Raw genomic sequence first — 21,818 nt, 5'->3', positions numbered from 1 at the left:
CCTATGTTGTTGTTATTTAAATTTGTATACCATCCTTCATCCAAAGATCCCAGGGTGATTCACAACAGATTCCCCACAGGCTCCCTCACCACTGAAAGTCAGACCTACGATTGTTTCAACCTACGTTTCCTCACCAGTAAAATTCACAGAATTGACATGAAAATTAATGGGTCCGTTTTACACCAATTGCTCCACAGACAACAATAATAATGTCATTGTGTTGTTTTTAAAGTGATACCTTACTTCACAGATTGACACATTAATTTCACAGATTACTAATATATTTGTTGAAGTGCATTGAGGATTGTGGTGAAAACTAATTTTTGTAACTGTTTATAGTAATTTGTTCTAGATCCTTCTCACATCTGGAATTACTTAATTTAACTGAGCTATTACAACAAATGTGATTTATGTTCCTTTCTAAGAGGGGGAAAAAGGATTCAATATCTTAATGCTACACTTTCAAATCGGGTGTTTCATGTTACCTGTTGCTCTGATTACTTTTAATTTCCATATCAAAATGTTCCTCTTCGCAGTTAGGGCAGTCTGCAAGAAAAGAAAATGAATAAAATATTTGGTGGTCTTATCCTAAGGGGAAGTTATATTTGGAATGCATGGCCTCCTTTGAACTTTGTATTGGTATGCACTAAACACAACATTCTGTTCAGACCCCTATTTGGGATTTTGTAAAACAGCCCACTTATGCCCCCAAGATCCCAATTTGAAGGCTGCCTGGTTTGGCTTTCTCTCCTCTCCCTTCACTATTGGGAAATATAAAATGGCTGTGACTCCCCCCCCCCCTTTTGACTATAGTCAAATCTGCATGTACAGTTGCCCCTCTAAATGGTTATTTTTTTTCTTTTTGAAGAACCATATATAACTTATTAATTTTGTCCAAAATTGGATTAAATTTGCCTGCAAGGTCACCTCTTCTGAGGGCATGAATTATGCCAGGGTTTTTTTAAAGGACAGCTGCAGTGGTTGACCTTAAAGAGCAGCTATTATGGCTTTGGAGTAGGTGAAAAAAGAATTACTCCTAGTGGTATGTTGGCAACTGGTTTGAAAACTGCAGACACAAGAGAGGTATCCCTTTTACTCCCCACATTCCCATTCCATATGCTTTGGTTCTGCAAAGCTGCTCCCTTCCCCAAAGCACCAGGATTGGACAACACTAAAATCATTATCTCTGCTAGACCTATCAGTCATGACAGAAGCTGTTTCTCCATCCTCACTCTGTTGCTTGCTCTTTCCTATCATCCCATCCTGGCGTTGGGAAGCTTATTAATTTAGCTTTAAGCAGACACTTGCCAGCAACATTTTTAATGACTACGGGGGCAATCCAAACTCCCTCTCAAGCCACCATATGATGAAAGAGGGGTCAATGCAAGATCTCAGGCTGTCTCCAGCATGCTCTGTCCCATGGAAAGTCCTGTTTTCCACTGGCAGCACTTCTGCCACACATTTAGCAGGCAGAAGGAGGAACACCACAGCAGCAGAGTGATACTGGTGTTACTTTGGAAGCACAGGCTAGCGGGAGACCAACAGAGTCTGCCAGAGAGACACCTCAACCCAATCCAGAAGTCCTCCAGCCTGGCACAAAAGGGATTTGGGGTTGCTGGGCAGAGTGCAAAGGTGCCACAAAGTGCTTCAGGGATCTCAGCTTTGATCCATGCTGCCTTGTAGAAATCCCAGTTCGCTTCTGACAAGCCCCAAATGTCTACAAGGCATCCCACCTTGGAGCGCAGGATTCACTGAATCTGATGCACATCACTATTTTGTACTATATTAACTGAAGAACCAAAAAGAGCTGGAGGAGGGAGAATCCCAGACAGATGAACTGTCAAATCCAAAGCTCTGCCTCCCTTATGCTGGCAGGGCAGAGAGCAGCTTGGTGTTTCTCCATTTCAATGTTTCCTTTAAGGGCCAATGTCCCCCCCCCCCCCAGATTTTCCCTTCCACCAGTCTCAAAAGGTCACTCTCTCTTAACATGGGCAAGTATTGTGGATGCCAAAGAGAACAGGTAAGGAAACTAGTCAGTTTTGTGATTCAGCTTGGCAACAGAATGAATTAAATCCAGAAGGAGCTGTGTTATGCCTGTTGTGGCAAAAAAATTGCTACAAAAAACAGAAGGAACCTTAAACATTAACAGATTTATTATTGCATAAGCCCTTGTTGTAGCATGAAGTGTAATCCTAAATTTGTAGCCATATAAACGTATGAGGGGGCACATACGGGAGTGAGGTCATACGGGAATGAAATTGTCTTTTTGCATTTCATTTCCCTCTGACCTCATCTACGTATTTCCACACACAGGCCATAATGCCAAGTTAGGATTACATTTCATGCATCTGATTAAACAGACTGTAGTCTACGAAAGCTTGTGCCATAATAAATGTGGAAGTCTTGAAGGTGCCACACAAGCTAATTGCAGCAACGGCAACCCTGAAATGACCGCACTATGCAGTGGAACGGATTTTAAAAGCCAAAGGAAGATAAAAGAAAAACCTCATACCTTCAATATGTTTTGGTTGTGGAGTAACTGGCTGCATGCAGGAAGCATTGCTGATAAGTATGGGAGGGGAGGCACATGGCTGCGTCTTCTTCACCGAAAGATTAATAGGCTCTTCCAGAATATTTTGCATGGGAAGAGATAACTCACTGATGTCTTTGGACTGAGAAGCAACAGAATCACTTCCAAGAGGGTAAGTCATGGAGCTGAATTCTTCGTTCTCCAGCTTGCAAAAAAAAAAAAAGGGGGGGGGGGGTTGAAAGAAAAAAAGATTGAAATATACAAACTGGATTTTTACATCACTCTCAAGAAAAGAATTACATTGTTGAAGATTGTTGCTTTGTCGCACTCTTATTTCCACACAGAGGCTGGGATCCAAAAAGGTATTTTAGGCATGCTCAACAGAACCTCTGAACCACCGATCCACATGCCATATTGCAAACAAGGCTTTGAGAAGAGGCACATGCAATTTCATGAGTTTGTATGTGACATGAAGAGAGGTTGTTAAATAAACACAAGTCCCCTCAGGCTAGTAGCTCCTTTGGAGCTAGTAGTCCCACGGTTCTCTGAATCCATGCCAGAGATTTATCCCAGGCAGCATGCAATATATATGCATAAGCCACGTTTGTACTATACATTTAAAACACTATCTTGCCACTTTAGACAGTCATGGGTTCCTCTAAAGTGTTCTGGCAGCTGTAGTTTGTTAAGGGTGCTATAAGACCCAGAGAAGTTTAACAATATCTCTTTCCACAGGGAACACTAGGAATTGTAGTTCTGTGAGGGAAATAGGGGTCTCCAGGTCAGCCATGCAGTCTGTGCTGGAGCAAGCAGCTCAAATCTCTTTACACTGAGCTTCTCAGGTAGCTTGAAAGGGAACAAAGGCATGATTACTTAGTCCCTCCCAAGCTGAGCTAAGCCTGCCAGGACTTTATGGTCTCAAACCCTTTATGCATTCATTAGACTTAAGCATATTGCTTATATGAGGCTGGTTATCCCACAGAATCAACAGTCCTTACCTTGCACACTGCGCTCCCCAGGGGCACACCACCGGTTGCTAAGTGGCTAAGAGCATCAGAGTTCAGGTCATTTGTACTTCTATCCAAAGCGAGGCTGTAACTGGGCAAAACTTCAGGCTGCACGTCAGAGGTATATGGCATACTTTGGGGCTGACCGGATGTTACAGTGGATATTTCTTTTGCCTGTGAATCAACTGACTTGGATACCCTTGCTGAAGACAACTCCATGTCTAAAGCATTTGAAAAGCCCACAATGTTCAGTGAAGCTGACCGCTGAAAAAGAAGACAATGTGTAGGTTGATGTGCATGCAGATCTAATTTTTTTGATGTGGGCATAAAGGCTCATCCATATTGTCGTGGACATTAAGTGCCTAATTCAGTGCCTAATTCCATCACTTTCTTTGTATTTTGTGGAAGTTTATGCTGTCAGTCCTACAAGTCTTTCACAATTACATTTTACCTATTCCACAACCTTCCGGATCTGTGTTCCTATTTCCACACAAAACACTGCATGTTCACTCAAGGACCGCTGTGGGCAGGATTCCTGTGTCGCACAGGGTTGGACTAGATGGTTCTCAGAGTCCCAACTCTACAATTATATGACTCTGTGCTATGGTGCTCTATGGTAATCAACTCTATGGTAATCAACCCCCAGATTCAGAGATTAGTCTTAAAGCATTCAGCTTTAATTTTGTTGGTGATACAGATAGATAGATGATAGATGATAGATAGATAGATAGATAGATAGATAGATAGATAGATAGATAGATAGATGATGATAGATGATAGATAGATAGATAGATAGATAGATAGATAGATAGATAGATGATAGATAGATGAATTCTTGGGTGCCAAGATCCAAGTTTGGGGCAAGTACTATTTGGAGAGAGATCCCCAGCAGAGTTTTAAAGTCACAAAATATGCAGCAAAGTAAAACATGGAAATATAGGCTGTTAGTCCTTTATACCCTTCCATGTGAGTTACAAAAATTCTTTCTTCCTTTGGCATAGGAAAGGACCACAAGTTTGGCAAGTTAAAAACTGATTTACTTACAAACTCTTCAAAGGTCAGATTCATGTGCTTTTCTTCACATCAGTCAGAAAAGTTGCAAAGGCAATAAAAGTTCATAGAGCTAAACCTGGCAGGACAGGTTACTCTATGGTCTTAACCCCTTCATGCTTTAATTAGACATAAGCATGTTGGTTATATGAGGCTGGTTATTCCACAAATTTCCCATTTCATTCTAATAGAAAGGCCTGGATTTTTCCTGCAAGCTACTAGGAAAGAAGAGTGCTTCTGAACCCAATGAAGACTGCTCTTTTCTTACTGTTGAAACAGAGTGTCTGAATTCCATATTTCTGGAGTCAGAAGGCTAGAGCTTCTGGATGCCAAAGATTGAGGGTGCCAGCAGTAGCAAAGTTTGGAGTAGTATCCAGAGATCCCATGCTTATTGCTATCTCATGACTGAGCCATTCACATAGACTGGTCTGATTTTATTCCCAAAGAGTCTGTGGAAAGACTCCTGGTAACTTCAGAGCTACAAAGTACAGGTCTTTGCAAAAATCACCTGATGTATTTGAAACTAATACCTTTAAAGAGATTAAGTTTTACAGAGAAGAGGGCTTCTATTTTCCCTTATTACTGCTCCAGTTACAGGAAGTGTATGAAGAGAGTATAATAGATTGCATCAGTCAGTATAAAACATTAATCTTACTAAAAAGGAAAGAAAGGAAAAATGAGGCCATCAAACTGCCATCTGTCTCTCCCTGGAGGCAAAAGTTAATTCTGCGGTTATTTTAATAATGAGGAAACATTATGATCTTTCACTTAAAAAAAAAGTGTGTGTGTGTATTAAGGCTCCTGGTAAGCAGTTGACACATTCTACACTGTGATCCACAAAGCTGCTGTCAAGTGTGAAGTGAACAATGTGCTGGGAGTAAGGCTCATTAAGATCCTATTAATTCTTTCCCTAAAATAATCATTCCTTTTGGCATTAGCGGGAGGTGGGTGGGGGACCTCATCTTCCCTAGTGATTTCTACAGTACTGGATAATATGTGGTGTTTCTTTTCTTTTTATTAATGGATCAGAATTCTCTAAAAAGCTTTAATGTTTCATTCCTTGAACACAACAAATGCTACATTCATCATATACACTGTCACAGTGTGATTGCTGCTGTTAGAAAGCCTTTTGGTTCCAACATTTTAATATACAAAGTTACAAACAAGTCCATTTGTGCCATTACAAATCTTCGCACTCTGCTTGCTTTTGCCCATTCCCTTCATTTTCAAAAAAAAACCAATAAAAAACAATCCCCATGTTTTCCTTAAACTTTGAAAAAACACAATCTCAATTACGTACAGCTCCTGACACGTCATAACATTAATTGCAACAGCAGCTGTCCAGTAATGGTGCTCTTAATGTCAAAAGTTGTTTTTTAACCATTATCACTTATATCACACAAATTTCAGCCCCCTTTTCCATCGGCCTTACTGCATACCTTTAATAGCAGCCTCATATGCAGACATTTAGCTGGCAAATGCTGTTCCTAGCATGAAGATAAGTGACAGGGAAAGCTTAATCTTCAAGCTTTCTGCATGTCAGGCTGCTATTAAAGGCACAGGAAGAAGGCGAGGGGGGGCGGGCGGAAGAGCAGCTCTACTTACAATAGTAAAAAGATAATGTGCCCAAAATCAGAGTTAAAAATTAAGAGCATATTTTTATACGGCTCCATGCAAACATGCATTATGAACCACAAAGAAAGTTGGAGGTGAAAATGCCTACCTTCAATAAAGTCTTGGCTTAGGATTTGTTAAACCTACACAGATTCTTTGCGATTGTGGAGAAATTACTGAGAGCAAAGGACTGGAAAGTAATGAAGGCTGCTGTTAAGTGGAGCAATCCCCCTGGCAGCTCATTATGCTGCAAGGTTAAACAAATGCACTAATTCAAATCCAGTTGGCTCAAATTTAACTCAGAGTACACCAATAGCCTACACATATATTCTTTTTGCTTGGCTCTTGAAGTAGAGTGCCCCTGACCAAAAGTCCCTCCAGTTTGGGGTGGGAGAGCACCTCTATTTTCTGTTTTAAAAAATGCATCACAAGAAAATGGAGCCGGCTTGACAGTGCAAGCAGCAGAAACAGCCAGCCGAACAAGCAGCATCATGTATTATTTATCTTCCTTTTCAGGTCACAAAAATAAGCTTTGCTAATCTAAAACACACTGTGAAATACTGCAAAATCCACAGCACGGCAATATCTGTATTAGGCCAGTCAAAATGGCATAAAATAGTAAGCAAGCTTTCAAGTTCTACCAAACTCTTCACTGGGTGAGATGGGTAGGAAAGATGGCTGGGTGTTAAATGTTCCAGCCGTACCTGGAGCTGATGAGGATTAAACTGTGAACCCTCGGCGTGCTCTGCCACCAAGCCACCACCCTTTCCTATACAATGTACTGATCACCACCAGAATAGCTTAAGCTCAGCAAATCCAGTCCTCCAGAATCCCCAAGATGATCAGGGTCCAAAGGATCAGATCCTAAACACTTAAACTGGGCTATTCCCTGCGCCTGCACAGTAACTTTTGGGCAGCACCAGCTTAATGCCAGTGCCTTGGACATTTAGCTGGCATGGCTTTTGCAAAGTTCAGGCCAGCTGCCAGTACAAACACAAAACCAGGAATATAAAAGTTCGTTACTAGGCATAAAGTTGTGGAGTTGGATACCGTAACCTAGAAACATTGATTCTGCAGGGGTAATCTCTTCGACACAGATTGAGAGAGGGCATCTGGATTAAAGATGGAGTCTGGACACTAGTTCCCTCCCCAGTATATGGTTCTGACTACAATAGGGCACAGAGTCAATGGTATTCAGTGGAATTCCTATGTCAGTACCAGCAGGCTGCTTTTGTTGACATCAATAAGTAGAAAATGTTGTCACCTTACGCTGATGTAGCAGTCAGTCATATTTAGCAGTGCAGGGAGCTTAAGCTTAAATCATAAATTACCATGACAATCAATCAATGCAGAAATCTAGACACCCACAGTTATGCCATGAAAAAAAAAAGCCTAATGGTTGGAATGTCATGAATATCACCTCTTGTTTTACCAATTTGTGGATTTCTGGAACCTGGAGTTAGAGATAAGAATCCCAACATTAAAGACCCAGAAAGGAGAGGAGGTCTGTGTGGGATTTTCAGAGGCTAATGTGCAGGAAACAATGAAGATGATTATGATGATCGTGTCCCACACAATTATAACTTTACAGTGTATTAATATCTCATCTTAATTTCCTCTCTATTCTCCCAGTCCTGAGGTGAAATATCATAATTCAGCACTATAAACGAAAAACTAAAAACAAACTAGAACACAAAAATGAGATGCAGAGCATATATTTGATGCCCAAGTCTAAGGTTCAATCCTGGCGTCCCCAGTTTTAGGATCTGAGCTGTTTGGGAGTGGGGCAACTCTCTCCCAGAGAATTTATGATATTCATAATATAATCCAGTGTACGTGTAGTATGAGGATCATTGCTCTGAATGAGTGCACAGCAACTCCTTTTAAAAAATGACGATCTTCAATTGAAATGTATGTGCATTTATTCAAATGTGACTAGTTAACACAAGTTTCCAGAAAGACTTAATTAGTAATGCAGAACTGATTGGGAGGGGGAGTACAGAATAGCATTTTTCTTTAAATAACTTCTTAACTAACTTCTTTTTCACTCCCTCCCTGTTCATCAAATGATTGAGCCAATGACTGGGGAAGGGGCCATTTCTATCTTCAGCCTGCTGGGCTAGGCCAAGAGGTTTAAACTTCTCCATGCTATGTGTCTACTACTTTATATTACCCCCCCCCCCAATTTTTTGACACTGTCCAAATTGATGGGTTCAGAAAAAAATGGAGAATGTAGATCAGGCCACAGGGCTGGGAGTTAGTCAAACCTGCTATATATTTTGCATGCGGTCCACAGATTTGACTCCAGAGTAGTGCTTTTGTTGTAGGAATATTGCATTTAATGTGCACTCAAAGAAGTACAACATTCTGTACTTGACACACCATAAATTTGAAGCACATCCCCACCATCACCCCTGCAAAAAAGAGAGAAAGATATTGGGAACAGTAGTTCCAAGGGCTACAGTTCCCAGCAGCCTTAACAAACTACCATTCCCAAGGTTCTTGGGAGGAGTGCTTTGAACGCAATTAGATGTGATGCTTCTCCCATAGAGTGCATAAGGTAAAGGTAAAGGTACCCCTGCCCGTACGGGCCAGTCGTGTCCGACTCTAGGGTTGTGTGCCCATCTCACTTAAGAGGCCGGGGGCCAGCGCTGTCCGGAGACACTTCCGGGTCACGTGACAAAGCTGCTCTGGCGAGCCGGCACCAGCGCAGCACACGGAAACGCCGTTTACCTTCCCGCTATAAAGCGGTACCTATTTATCTACTTGCACTTAGGGGTGCTTTCGAACTGCTAGGTGGGCAGGCGCTGGGTCCAAAAGATGGGAGCTCACCCCGCCGCGGGGATTCAAACTGCCGACCATGCGATCGGCAAGCCCTAGGCGCTGAGGTTTTACCCACAGCGCCACCCGCGTCCCCTCATAAAGCGCATATGTTGCTATAAAATTTATTTGCAGGGTATTGCTGGCAACTTTTATGTGGCATTTGTGCAACATCACTCCCCCTCTGCCTGTGCACCCCTTTGCTACCTGACCCCTGAACCAGATGACACAGCTGTTGGTGATGGTTTTAAAAGGGGGGCAAAAAGCAGAATGACTATAGCCCCATCTACTGGATGAGGATGGGCTAGATCAGAGTTCTCAAGAAAAGTAACTGCCATGTCATCATGCATTAAGCAAATGAATTTGTGGCAAGTCTTCAGTAACTGTCTGAAACAGCATTGTGTCTACATCAGGATATCTGAGTCTACAGCAGCCCCACTTATCACATGCTTTATTGGTCTATCAGAGCTTTTCTAATATGAATTTTATTTGTAAAAATTTTCAAAATTTTTAGACAAATATACAAGAGACACACAACACAAGAAAGGAGAAAAACACAGAAGCAACTTGAAACTAAAGCACACTTACAGTACAAGGATGCGGGGTGTGTGTGTGGAAATGACTGTCAAATTCACAGACAATCAATGAACTCTAAGAAAAGAGGGTGTTTGTCAAGCTAAGTTGGCAAACTGAAAAATGAGGTGCAAGCAGCCAAAACATTAGAGAGGAGAGGGATGTAAATGTTTTTGCATTTGGTAACAGTAAGATGGCCATCTGGCACTTACACCATAAGAACCAGACCACAACAATCTTCTTTTTCTAGACTCTATCTCTAGCCTGCAGCATCTATTGACAAAGTTTACACATAATCATCACTTCTCAGATAGTTCTGTTGTTTCAGCTGTTGCAGAGAAAACCACAATTGTGTTGTTAAGAAGTATAGTTACAAGGTCATCATTTGCTTGAGAATGGATAAACTCCTGAAAGAATTCTGCAATTAATTAGTAGAAGAGTTGAGCAACCACAAAATGTGTTTAAAGGTCCTAGTTTGCACACAGCCGTACTAGACGAACTGACTATAACTCAAATGGATTAAGTGGAACTTTGCTGCAGTTATGCACTTTCTGTTAAGATCTTTAAACTGAGTTTTCTTTATATTCATGCTACAAAAATGAGGCACAGTTGCCTTGCCAATCTAAAGTTCTGGGCAGATCCTTTACAAACCTCCAACTACAAAAGCATCTCCTTCAGAAGAAGGGTCAGAAGGAACAGGTAGATGGTAAGAGCTAAGGAGGATAGAATTATGACATTTAAATAGGATTCTATGATGCTAGTGAGGTTACAGCATTCTGCTTGAATCATGGTTGTCTGAGAAAGTAGCATATTTGCAGAGTGGATTATTGGAATAGTGGTGCCATTAGGGCCCCACTCAGCAGAAGGAACAGGAAGACTCGCAAATGGAGCAAGTGAAGTCATGCATATTTAAAATGATCCCACCCCCATAAGATAATTAAGTCTAGGGTCCAAAATGATTTAACTGCACCACTGTACAGAAAGCTATGGTGAATCAACTTTCTTTTAATGTTCCTTGGAGTTTTCTTCAACATGTTAAGTCTTTCATCCAATGTATCTTTGTTGTTTTCCAGGAAGAGAAGTCCATAAGGCTGTTTGAACTGATTAAATCAGAATGATACAGAAAAAGACGATCAGGCAAAAATGTGATTCTCTCTTCAACGGATCCAATGAACAGAGCATTCTTAAAGGAAGAGATGCCTAAGTATGAACCAAGGCTGATCCCTGTGATCATTCCAAATCAAGGCATCCTGTGTATAGTTTCTGGTAGCATGTTGTTGTATTTGTGTCCACTGATAATGCATCCATAGAGGAGAGCTGCAGCAAAATATAAAGTCCAGGGCTGGAACTGTCAAACTTTTTTTAACCATAGGTCTATTAAATGTGAAATTGCTTCAGTCGTGGCTTATGCTTAAGACTTGGTGGTGACAGATAAAGTGCAATTGTTTGGGGAGGGAGGGAGGATTCTAGGCATTCATTAATTCACACAACCGCTGTCCTGGTGAGCCAGAAGAAGTCAGAATACCATTTTTGCATGCATTTGTAAAGCTGAAAGTGGTTGGCAGTTGAATGTATAATAGGTAGACAGAAGGATGACAGAAAGATCCCAAGGTGATGCCATGGCTTAGTGGGCTGCACAAAATAATTTTATAGGTCAAGTTTATATTTATCATATCAGACTTCTGACAGTTGGCTTTTTATCCAGATGCTTTTTCAAATGCTCACACTGGTTACGAGATGTAATTTGAGCTGCTGAGATGTTATCAGAGATAATCGCCGCTTTATGCTGTGTTTAGTTATACTTGGATCATTTTGTTCATCCACAGAGCACAGGCTAAGAGTTCCATTGTCGGGATATATAGCAACAGACAGCCAGATCTAGTTGTCTTTTGAGATGAGTATGATAGAAGTCCAGGTTGTCTACAGACACAGCCCCCAAGGATGCTGATAATGCCTGAATGTCCCTGGAGGAATTAGGACCGGAATTCATCTTGAGAAGGAAATACTTGAGGCATAGCCATTCGATACAATCAAAAGCTTTCTCAGTGTTGGGGGATAAAATGTTCAAAATGTGTCTTGCCTTGTATGCAACATCAAGCCCATGTAACACTTTGTCCACCAGGTGTCATCATGGGATGAATTCCATTTGATCAGAGTGGATGTACTGGGTGATAATGTTGTCCATTCTGTCAGTTAAGACAGCTGTAAAGTTCTTCGAGTCCTGATTGATTAAGGATATTGAGCAGTAAGAGGCAGTTACAGCCGAGTCCTTTCCCTGTTTCAATCATCCATCTTTTCTTCCACCCACAAACAATATCTAACTACTCCAAAGTAGTCACAGAAGTCTCAAAGGCCTTGCTATCAGAATTTTATGCAAATATGTGTAATTTGTATACAACCTTCTTATTCTACTGATTGCCTGGTTTCTCTGACAAAAGACTGTAGCCTGGATCCAAGGGACCATACAGAGGAATCATACACATCATAAGGCTCCTCACGTGATCCCTTCTGGCTATAGCCCCTATACCACCTTACAAGATGCTCCAAAAACTCTGAAGAACTTTGGGACTGTCTGCAATCTGCTATAAAACATTCTGTTTTTTGGCTTTGGCTAAGCAAGGACTTCCAAATTCTTAAATAGAAGGTACGTGCACTAAAATTATTCAAATACAGTGGACGCTTGGATTGCAAACGTGATCCATGCGGGAGGCACATTCGCAACCTGCAGCATTCGCAACCTGCAGCGCCGTGTCTATGCATGTGTGGGTCGCGATTCGGCGCTTCTGCACATGCGCAAAGTGCGATTTAGCACTTCTGCGCATGCACGAGCGCCGAAACCTGGAAGTAACCCATTCCAGTACTTCCAGGTTTGGCGCAGTGCACAACCCGAAAACACGCAACCTGAAGCGTCTGTAACCCGAAGTATGACTGTATCAGCCATCATAGCTAAAATTAATCCCCTTGTAAATTGGTGGTTCAGAGTTGGGAACAGGGAATGCCCAGTTATCTTTATCCTTCATTTCAGTTTCTAGGCAGATGATTGGCCAATATCAGATACAGAATGCTAGCCTATGTTCTTAAATGCAGCCTAAGCAAACAGGCCTTAGCTACGGTAGACATCAAACAATTAGAACTCATATAAATGGCATGTGGATTATGCAAATGGCATTGCATCTTATGACTCAATTTACAGACCATTTAATCAAAATACCTGTACATAAGTTCCTGGAAATTGTGGAGAAACAACTAAACAGTTTATGTACAAGCAAAATGATCATGTAACATGAAAGTTAAATTACGCTCAAAGATACAACCTGTCTTTTACTTTGAACCAAAAGGAAATTTGGTCTTTCCCCCGTTATAGTTACAACTGACACGTCACTTCTTCAATCAGCAATTGCCTAATTTTGGCACCAAGCCATGACAGTGTTGTGACACTATAGCAAGACAAGGGTCTTGAGGTCAAAGTAGATGGGGCTGTTTATTTGTATCCTGCTCTTTTTCCATAGGATTCAGGGTTGTGTATATGGGAGGCTGAAGAGTGTTCCATTCAGGAACTAGCCAGGCCAAAATATATAGTATATCTTCAGAGAAATTAAGGCACTATTATTCCACTAAACAACTCCACTGAAGTTACTGGCCAACTAAAATATTTACTAGCTGCATGCCTATTCACATCTATCTAGTCATTTATGTCCTAAAAAGAAGAATTGTCAACTTTTGTAAAAACAACCTTGTCTTATCATTTTGGAAGCATTTCTTACTGACCAGAAGTGACCAGATCAAGTGGCTGTTGGGCAAAAGGTCCTCAGAGGAGGTGGGTAAAAGCTACCAACTTAAGCAAACACATTTTCAGTATTTAATATTGCCTAGTGATGGAGCATGCTTCCAGTCTGTAATGCATGAAGCTACAGTCAAGTCATCACACTGAGTAGTAGCTGCAATATGTACTGAGTTTATTTCTCTCTCTATGTTCTCAGAAAACAAAACCCTTTTGGGTATCAATAAATGTTCCTTTTTAAATTTAGAAAATCTAAATATGCATAGAGAAGATCATAAGTATGTCTATTTTACCTGTATGGTTATTGGGACCACCATCTGAGATTGAAGGAAGAGGGGTTAACTTGCACCTGAGTTGCTCTCCACAGCAGGTTTGTTTACCTGCTGCAGAGGAACCTCAGAGGTACCTGCCCTAACAAGTCATGTGCCTGGGCCTTAGAAAGCTGGCTTACACCGAGTCCATCTAGAGTAGACTAGTATTATGTACACTGACTGGCAGCAGCTTTCCAAAGTCTCAGGCAGAGGTCTTTCCTATCACCTACAGCTCATCATCTTAACTGGATAACCTACAAACACAAACTGTAACGGCCTGCATGCAAATCATGTGCTCTACCACGGAGCAATTGCTAATGTTGGGGATAGGAACCTTTCTTCTGCTAAGGGCCACATTACCTCTGGGGTGGGGGGTGGGGGCTGGGCCAGATAAATTTTTATTAGTTTTCCAATATTCCCCCAATAAAAGCCAAACTATAACAATATCAATTTGTCGGCAATTTGTCGGAGGCTAGATGCTAGCAGTATGCAAGGCCAGAGTGAAAAGTGAGAGGGGCGCTACCTCTATCACTCTTTTTATCTCTCCCTTTGCCACCCATTTTCCACCTGTTCTTCCCCTCTGTGGCACCTGAATGAACTTAGGTAGGCCACAGGTTGCTCACCTTTGCCATATGTGCAACCCCCCATGATCCTACACACGTGTTAACTGACAAAGACAACTCGTGCCCAAAGCACCATCTGATCTCTTATGAAGTACTTCTGGTGGTTCCCCATGCCCTGGAGCCTTCACTAGGAATTAAGCCTTTAGCTTGGCAGGCCCTGTGCTGTGTAGGGGTTCGGGAGGAACTGTCCCTATCTTCTTTTAGAGGTTTGAAAACTGTACTGTTTAGACAGGTCTTCACAATATGAATTTCTCTTTTTAGCCAACCAGTATCTACTGATGTTTCAGTGAAGTTTTATAGATATTTATAGACTGATATTATTGTGCTGTATATGTTCTGAGCCTCCTTTATATATTTTACGAAAGTGTGGATTATAAATGTTCAAACAAATACATAACTGCCACCTTTGGGCTCCAACTACCTATGAGCATTTGACAGGCTGCCCCAGCATTAAGACAGCATTAAGAGGAGGCCGATGCAAGGAACAAGACTGTGGATGAACTGAGTGAATTCTCCCTATTCCCTCCGTCATGCAATTATTGCTGCTTGTTTTTGAACACCTAAATAGGGTGTTCAAATAATTGTGAACACTGGGATTTCCCTCCATCCTTGTGTAGAAAAGAAATGTCAGGAACAAAGCAGCCCTAAAAATATGTCTTTTGCGGCATTGCCTGGAGATCAACAAATCAGAATTCATGAAAAACTCCCATCGAAATTTCCACTCAAGGCTTTATGAGATTTTTCAATCAGTTTGTAGTGCAAACGTACAATGTACATTGCCCCAAAATGTAAAAATGCACATTTGCATTACAAATGCTTTTCCTCTAGTCTTTTCTATATTAACAACTATGAAACGTGTATAGAAATAACATGAGAGTCTCAAGGGCAATTTAAGCACTCGTATGGACACATTCACTGTGTTCCAAGGATATGGGTTTCTACAGAGAAGAATCTCCCCTACAAAGATGAAATTTCACTCTTGACCTTCATTCTTGTCAAAGTGCTGAAAGAGAGAAGTAGTCTTCAAAGAAGTCATATAGAGCTACTGAAACATTTTCTCTTATGTTTAAAAAAAGAAAAGAAGAAGCTCTGTGTACCTTTCTGACTGGATTCAACAAAGTACTCTCTGGGGAGTGAATACTGACAATAGCATCTTCCAGTGGCTGTGACATGGGTGGAATCATGTTTCTATCAAGAGGAAGGGCTGGTTTTTGACCTTCTGAATCAGTGGAATCTTCAACAACCTATGATAAGGGAATAATCAGCACAGATTCATTAATAGCACCAAAATCAGTTTAGGAAATGAGTCGTAATATGAAAAATCCTTTTGATGGAACACCCTTATTTTATTTGTACACACAGGGATCATTTCCAGATGATCTGTAGACTGAGCCACCCTCCTAATTTGTTTGCAGGGAGATCAGTGGATTTTGCCCATTAGTTAACATTCAATCAGATTTGTTTGCAGTGAAGTTAGATAATGCTGTGTCAAAGCAAGTGTTCTCACACTCCCCAGTGCATTTCCTCATCACTTTCTTTACTGCAAAAAGTCCAATCTTTTGCAGAAGAGCTCCAAATCAACTTTAATTGGGCAACCAGAATTTACCAGTGTGTTATCGAATCCCACCTAAAAATAGTGAAGCCTGGAAGGGCCTACTGAGTTCACAGGTGTCAGCCCATTTATTAACAATTAGTGGCTTTAAATCTGTGCTAACCTATCTGCATTGGAGCCTATTTGGTACCAAGTTTTGGTTAGGGCATTTAAACAGCTAGAGACCAAAAAAAGGAAAATGACTCACCTGCTGGGCTTCATCCTGGCTTTGCTGCTGAACTGCCGTCGGCTGCCTCACAATGTAGTTTATTTGCCCCACAATTGTTTGCTGAACATGCTGAGGCTGCTTGGCCTGATTCACTTGCAGGCTCGGTTGCTGAGCCTGGAGGAGAAGCTCCAGATCTTTCTTCATTTCCTCCAGTTCAAACTGGTGGTGCATGATGTCCAAACTCTGCTGTAGCACTTGTTCGTGAGCCTTCTCGTTCTGACCTGTCGTAGATGACTGCTGTGGTGACAGTGGTGGCGGCGGCGGCAAGGGTGGCTGTTCCTGCTGGTGCTGCTGCTGCTGCTGTTGCAAGTGATTCAGCTTTAGCTTCTGGAGAGGACCAAGCTGAACTTGCACTGTCGGACTGTGCAGAGCAGATTGCGCAGGCAGCTGCTGGGAATGTCCAGCCTGGCCTTGTTGACCATCATGCAGGGGAAGGGGATAAATGGGATGTGCTGCCTGTTGCAACGGCTGCTCTTGGGAATGCTTTCCCATCCTGGCAGATAAGCTATCGTGCTCCTGGTGAGATTTCTGCTCGCCACAAGGCTGCAGTGTTTTCACAGGTCGAGAGGTGCACCTCTGTTCTCTTTCATGCTGCTGCTGGCTATACTGCAGAGGGAAATGCTGCTGGTGGTGCTGCATCTCAGGAGGCTGTCGGAAGGAATGAGCATGGCTCATGGTTTGATGTGGAAGCTGTCCTTTATTCATGTGTGGGATGTTAAGGCAATGGGTGCAGCACACAGGGGTAGGGCAATGAACAGGAGGCTGAAACTGGTGGGACTGGTTGTTGAGAGAGTCATGCTGTGGTGCTGGCGAATGATGTCCGTGATGATGATACAAGGAGGGCTGCATTCCTTGCATACTTCCATAGGATGGCACTTCTGAGTGATGGATTGGTCCCCCCTCCATTGACAAGTGGCCTGCAGAAAGCAAGGAAGAAATAAAAACGGGAAGGATGCACCAGCAAAATGGAGAAAAGCACCCACCCATCCACCAGGAGGGGGTCAACATGTGCTAGAAACAGGCTATCAAATCTTCCTTCAGGGGAAACCTTATTCAGAAATACTTCCACAGAGTCACACCTTTTGCATTATCTCCTAGTATCTGAGTATCAAATGGAGGCATATGGTGAATTGTTGTTGTTTTAAGCCCTGTTAAAAGTAGAGGACTGGTGAGATAATAGCCAGCCCAAAGGGGGATGTATGACTTTTTCCCAAATTGTCATTTGTAGCACTTCCATTAAGACACTGTAAGCCAGGGGTCAGCAAACTTTTTCAGCAGGGGGCTGAACCACTGTCCCTCAGACCTTGTGGGGGGCCGGACTATATTTTGAAAAAAAATGAACAAATTCCTATGCCCCACAAATAACCCAGAGATGCATTTTAAATAAAAGGACACATTCTACTCATGGAAAAACATGCTGATTCCCGGACCATCCGCGGGCTGGATTTAGAAGGCGATTGGGCCAGATCCGGCCCCTGGGCCTAAGTTTGCCTACCCATGCTGTAAACAATCTTTTAATTTCAGAAGGGCTTGTGAGAGTATTTCAACAGTAGCTATTTCAGCTTGTGGGGGTGGGTATACTACATGGCTGCCTTTTGGTCCCCCCCCCCCCCCAAAATGCTTCTCCAGATATGGAAAGGACTACATCAACATTGGGACGCGGGTGGCGCTGTGAGTGAGCTCCCGTCGTTCGGTCCCAGCTCCTGCCCACCTAGCAGTTCGAAAGCACTCTTAAGTGCAAGTAGATAAATAGGTACCGCTTTATAGCGGGAAGGTAAACAGCGTTTCCGTGTGCTGCTCTGGTGCCGGTTCGCCAGTGCAGCTTCGTCACGCTGGCCACGTGACCCAGAAGTGTCTCCGGACAGCGTTGGCTCCCGGCCTCTAGAGTGAGATGAGCGCACAACCCTAGAGTCTGTCAAGACTGGCCCGTACGGGCAGGGGTACCTTTACCTTTACCTTTACATCAACATTATCCCCCTACTTTCAATAAGGTATTTGATTCTGGCATGGTTATTTATGTATGGATGTGCATGTGTGTGTGTTTTCATTCTTATAACACCAAAGCAAAATAGTGGCGCCTATGTCACTCGCATAGGGGTATAACTCACAACTTGGCCTTTTTCCACACACGAAAGTCTTTGACTCACCTTGTAGCAGCTTTTGGGTGACAGATTAAGTGTAACTTACAAAGAATTGTCACAGTGGCAGCAGTGGAAAAATTAACATCAATACTGATAATACACACACACATATTTTCATCTAATGAACTCAAAGGAAACCTAACATTGTATGCTTTTTTTACCTAAATTGGACAGTTGTTTAGTCCAGAAAGATGGGTCCCATGTGAATCTGACCTTCCAAGGAGGACCTGCATCAGTATTACAGTTTGTTTCTAGTAAACGCTGGATCTGAAACACAATCTGGTAACAAATAAAAATATTACTGTTAGAGTTAATGATGATCAATGCTTTATCAATCACAGCTGATTATGACTTATAACTTTAAATAACCCTACATTTCCATTTTCCATTATTGCTTACTTGCCCATTCAGTTATCCTTTATTTCATTTTGCTTTTCAATTTGCTTACATTTTCAAGGCAAGAATCTCCTAGCTATAGTGAACTAATGAGAGGAAAGGAATTCATGTTGAAATCAGGGACTCCTAAGCCAGTTGTCCATCACTGCAGGAGAAATGATTTTGCATGCAGACAACAGCAGGATTGTAATGTCTGCTATGCAAACTTCAGTGGAGAGTAAAGTTACTCAAATTGCCTTGGAGACCAGCAAACAGCCTGAAATAGTGAACAAGAAGTATGCTTCTGCAAAACTGGCACTTTTGCAAGTGCCACATAGTGTATGTTCCACATATGTGAGGAGTCATTCCTTTAGTAAGGCAGTACCTTATTGTGGCAGACACATGATTTAGTTAATGATTTTTCTTTTAAAGTCATTGATTTTTATCTTTGTTTTTAAGGATGGTGGTGATTCTATGTACACTTGTTTTTAACTGGTGTATGACTTTATCCATGTTTTTCTTTATAATTCTATCTGTACACCACTTGGGAAATTTCTTTTGATCTAGTGGTTTATTAATTCTCTAAATAAAATAAATAATTGATAAGTTGCTGATGTATGAAACAAGGCTGAGATAACAATCCACAATACTTTACTGTGTAACAAATCCTTACTGTCTCACAATCTTTCTCCCATAATTACAAATGATATTTTTATATGTGCTTTCCCCAATAAAGTACTGCACATAGAGAGCAACCTACAGCCATATCCAGAAACTCCACTGTGAGCATAGGATCTTTCTTTCACACTAGCCTCATCTGGAATATTTCTGATTCAGCAAAATGGAATCCTATGCATATTTACTCAGAAGTAAGTCTGCGTTCATAAGACAACCAGATCTGTACTACACAGGGCTAGTTTAGGGAGTCTAATTATTTGTTATGGGCATTTACTCTTTACAGTACACATGTGTACCTTTTGTGTTTTCATTATTTGCTTTAGCTCCTACATATTAATGCAGATTTTTAGTTCATGTTGCCTTACATTGTCTTGGTTGCCTTTTCAGATGACAGGTAATTAATACATATTTATATACATAAATGCATCAGTATTGTGCTGTATCTTCAGTTCACACCAGTTCCATATCCTGTCCCACTCTAGATGAAAGTAACGGGAAGCTACTGTAAATCATGAATGAGGTAGGCATTATGTGAATGACTATGTTAGCATGGGGGGAAAGGCACTGGATCTTGTTCCATTTCCTATGCTTCTGGGTCAGCACTAAAGTCCCATGCTGATCACAAGAAAGCATCCTATGCACTGTATATGCACTATATATGCTTCCAGATGACTGGTTGTCTGGGTGATTGGCACCATGTTTTAGCATGAAAAGCAGTCTCAATCTATATAAGGACTAGGGATGGGCAAATCAATAAACTTCCACACCATGCCACTTTTGCATGTCTTTTCCCATCATTCAACTGTCCCATTTCCACTTTAATCTGTGTATTTCCACTCAAAACAGAAGTTTCTAAACATATTAGGCCATATTCAACTAATGCACTGCCCTAGCAGAAGCCACCACAAAGATTCCCACTAATGCAGTATTAACTTTTTCATGGAGTTGCTTGCCAATCTCCTTTTTGCTTCAGCTTCTAGGAGACCTAGAAGTGTTCTTAAAAGTCTTGAGCCACCCGTACAGTAGAATTTGCACTATCCCGATTAGCTTCTTTGGGGACTTGTTTTTCTCCGTTCCCTTCCTTTTTTTGCATTTTGGGATTGCAGTGAGCATTTAGACTTACCAGCTCCTTACTGAAGAGGAATGGAACACTGTTTTTACTGCACACTGCCCAGCTCAGAAAGTTCTGCACGTGTTCAAATTGCCTGTTTAACACCATGATGCCCTGAAGCTGTTGTTCCAGTTTCTGCTTCCTTTCACTGGTGATTCTCTGTCAAGAGTCAGAAACAAAAGAAACGATTCAACATAGTCATTGGAACTGTGATGATGCCTCTTGCTTGCTTGGATGAAAGATGGAGAAACGTGTGTCGGTGTCAGAAACATCTAACAAAAGTCAGAAAACTTTTGCTTTTGCATGGGTGGAATATAGCCTACTATAGAAAGATAAGACTCAATTTGTTGCTCCGCTCAATGTTGCCTCTTACCTCATTCACCACTGGCATATGACCTCCAGAAGATTGCCCATGAGAGAATGCAGCTCTCAGGCTGAAAAACTTTCCCCACTCCTGATATAGGCAGTCCCACTGGTACTGTAGGGCACCATGGACATCTAGCTGTGCTGTTTCCAAATCTCTTGCCCAGCTGCCCTTCTCCCAAAGCACCCTCTTCATTACCAGACATTCCCACATCAGCTGAGGAAGGGCCTCCCCTTTCAGTTTTTCTCACCCCGTGCATTTCTTGACCTTTGAGTTCGCCACATAAATAAATTCTTGTTGTTCTTATGTCTGCATGTAATGATCTGCCTTAGCTACGTTAGAACCACCCTACTTACCTCTATCTGTTCAAGTAGAACATTCGTTCTCTTATTTATTTCACTGATCAGGAGCATCTTGGCCATTTTTATCTGATTTTCCACTTTCCTTTGCAGGTGCTTTACTTCAAACAATCTGTAGAAAAGAAGCCATTGACAACTTCACTGTGTGTATATATGAGAAGGTTTGATGGTCATCACTGTGAATGTGTTATCAATTGCACCAGGAAGCCAACTAGTGTATATGGCTTGCATTTTTCAAAGCACTTAGTACTATGATCTGGCTAATATCATAATTCTAAGCCTGCGTGCACTACTGCTAACTTGAATAACATGCTTCATGGATTCAAACGTAGGACTTTCCGAAAGAGTTTTGCTGAATCAGGGTGACAAGTAAACAATGCCTGATTTTATCAAATTTGCTAGGTTTCTTGAGAAAGTAATGATTATATTCGTCTAGTTCATTATTAATAGATTATAGCAAAACCTACACACACACACACACACACACACACACACACACAAAGTTGTCAGACTGAAGTTCTCAGCATTTTATCATTGAGGGTATTTGGTGTGGCTATTCTTGTATCACTGGAAACAGAAATAAACCTTTCTAACTGCTGTGATATTGGCAACTCCTTATTGGGAATACTTATTATTGCATTCTTTATATCTCACCAAGCAT

General features: G+C 41.6%; 1 protein-coding gene across 2 annotated transcripts in view; it reads right to left on the bottom strand.

Moving 5' to 3' along the window:
* The window catches only part of TRIM66 (tripartite motif containing 66), a 64,767-nt gene that overhangs the window by 16,643 nt on the left and 26,306 nt on the right, over positions 1-21,818 (bottom strand). For both annotated transcript variants that reach the window (XM_028731948.2, XM_028731974.2), the window contains 8 exons: positions 21,155-21,269; positions 20,447-20,593; positions 18,432-18,549; positions 16,109-17,046; positions 15,407-15,553; positions 3,529-3,801; positions 2,513-2,735; positions 486-546 (listed from right to left, as the gene is read on the bottom strand). In XM_028731948.2, coding sequence (XP_028587781.2) covers positions 486-546; positions 2,513-2,735; positions 3,529-3,801; positions 15,407-15,553; positions 16,109-17,046; positions 18,432-18,549; positions 20,447-20,593; positions 21,155-21,269 — 2,022 coding nt within the window. The remainder of the gene's footprint in view (positions 1-485; positions 547-2,512; positions 2,736-3,528; positions 3,802-15,406; positions 15,554-16,108; positions 17,047-18,431; positions 18,550-20,446; positions 20,594-21,154; positions 21,270-21,818) is intronic.

This window comes from Podarcis muralis, chromosome 1 (genome assembly GCF_964188315.1).
Source record: "Podarcis muralis chromosome 1, rPodMur119.hap1.1, whole genome shotgun sequence".
In the NCBI taxonomy this organism is placed as follows: domain Eukaryota; kingdom Metazoa; phylum Chordata; class Lepidosauria; order Squamata; family Lacertidae; genus Podarcis; species Podarcis muralis.
This window is presented reverse-complemented; position numbering and strand designations above follow the sequence as displayed.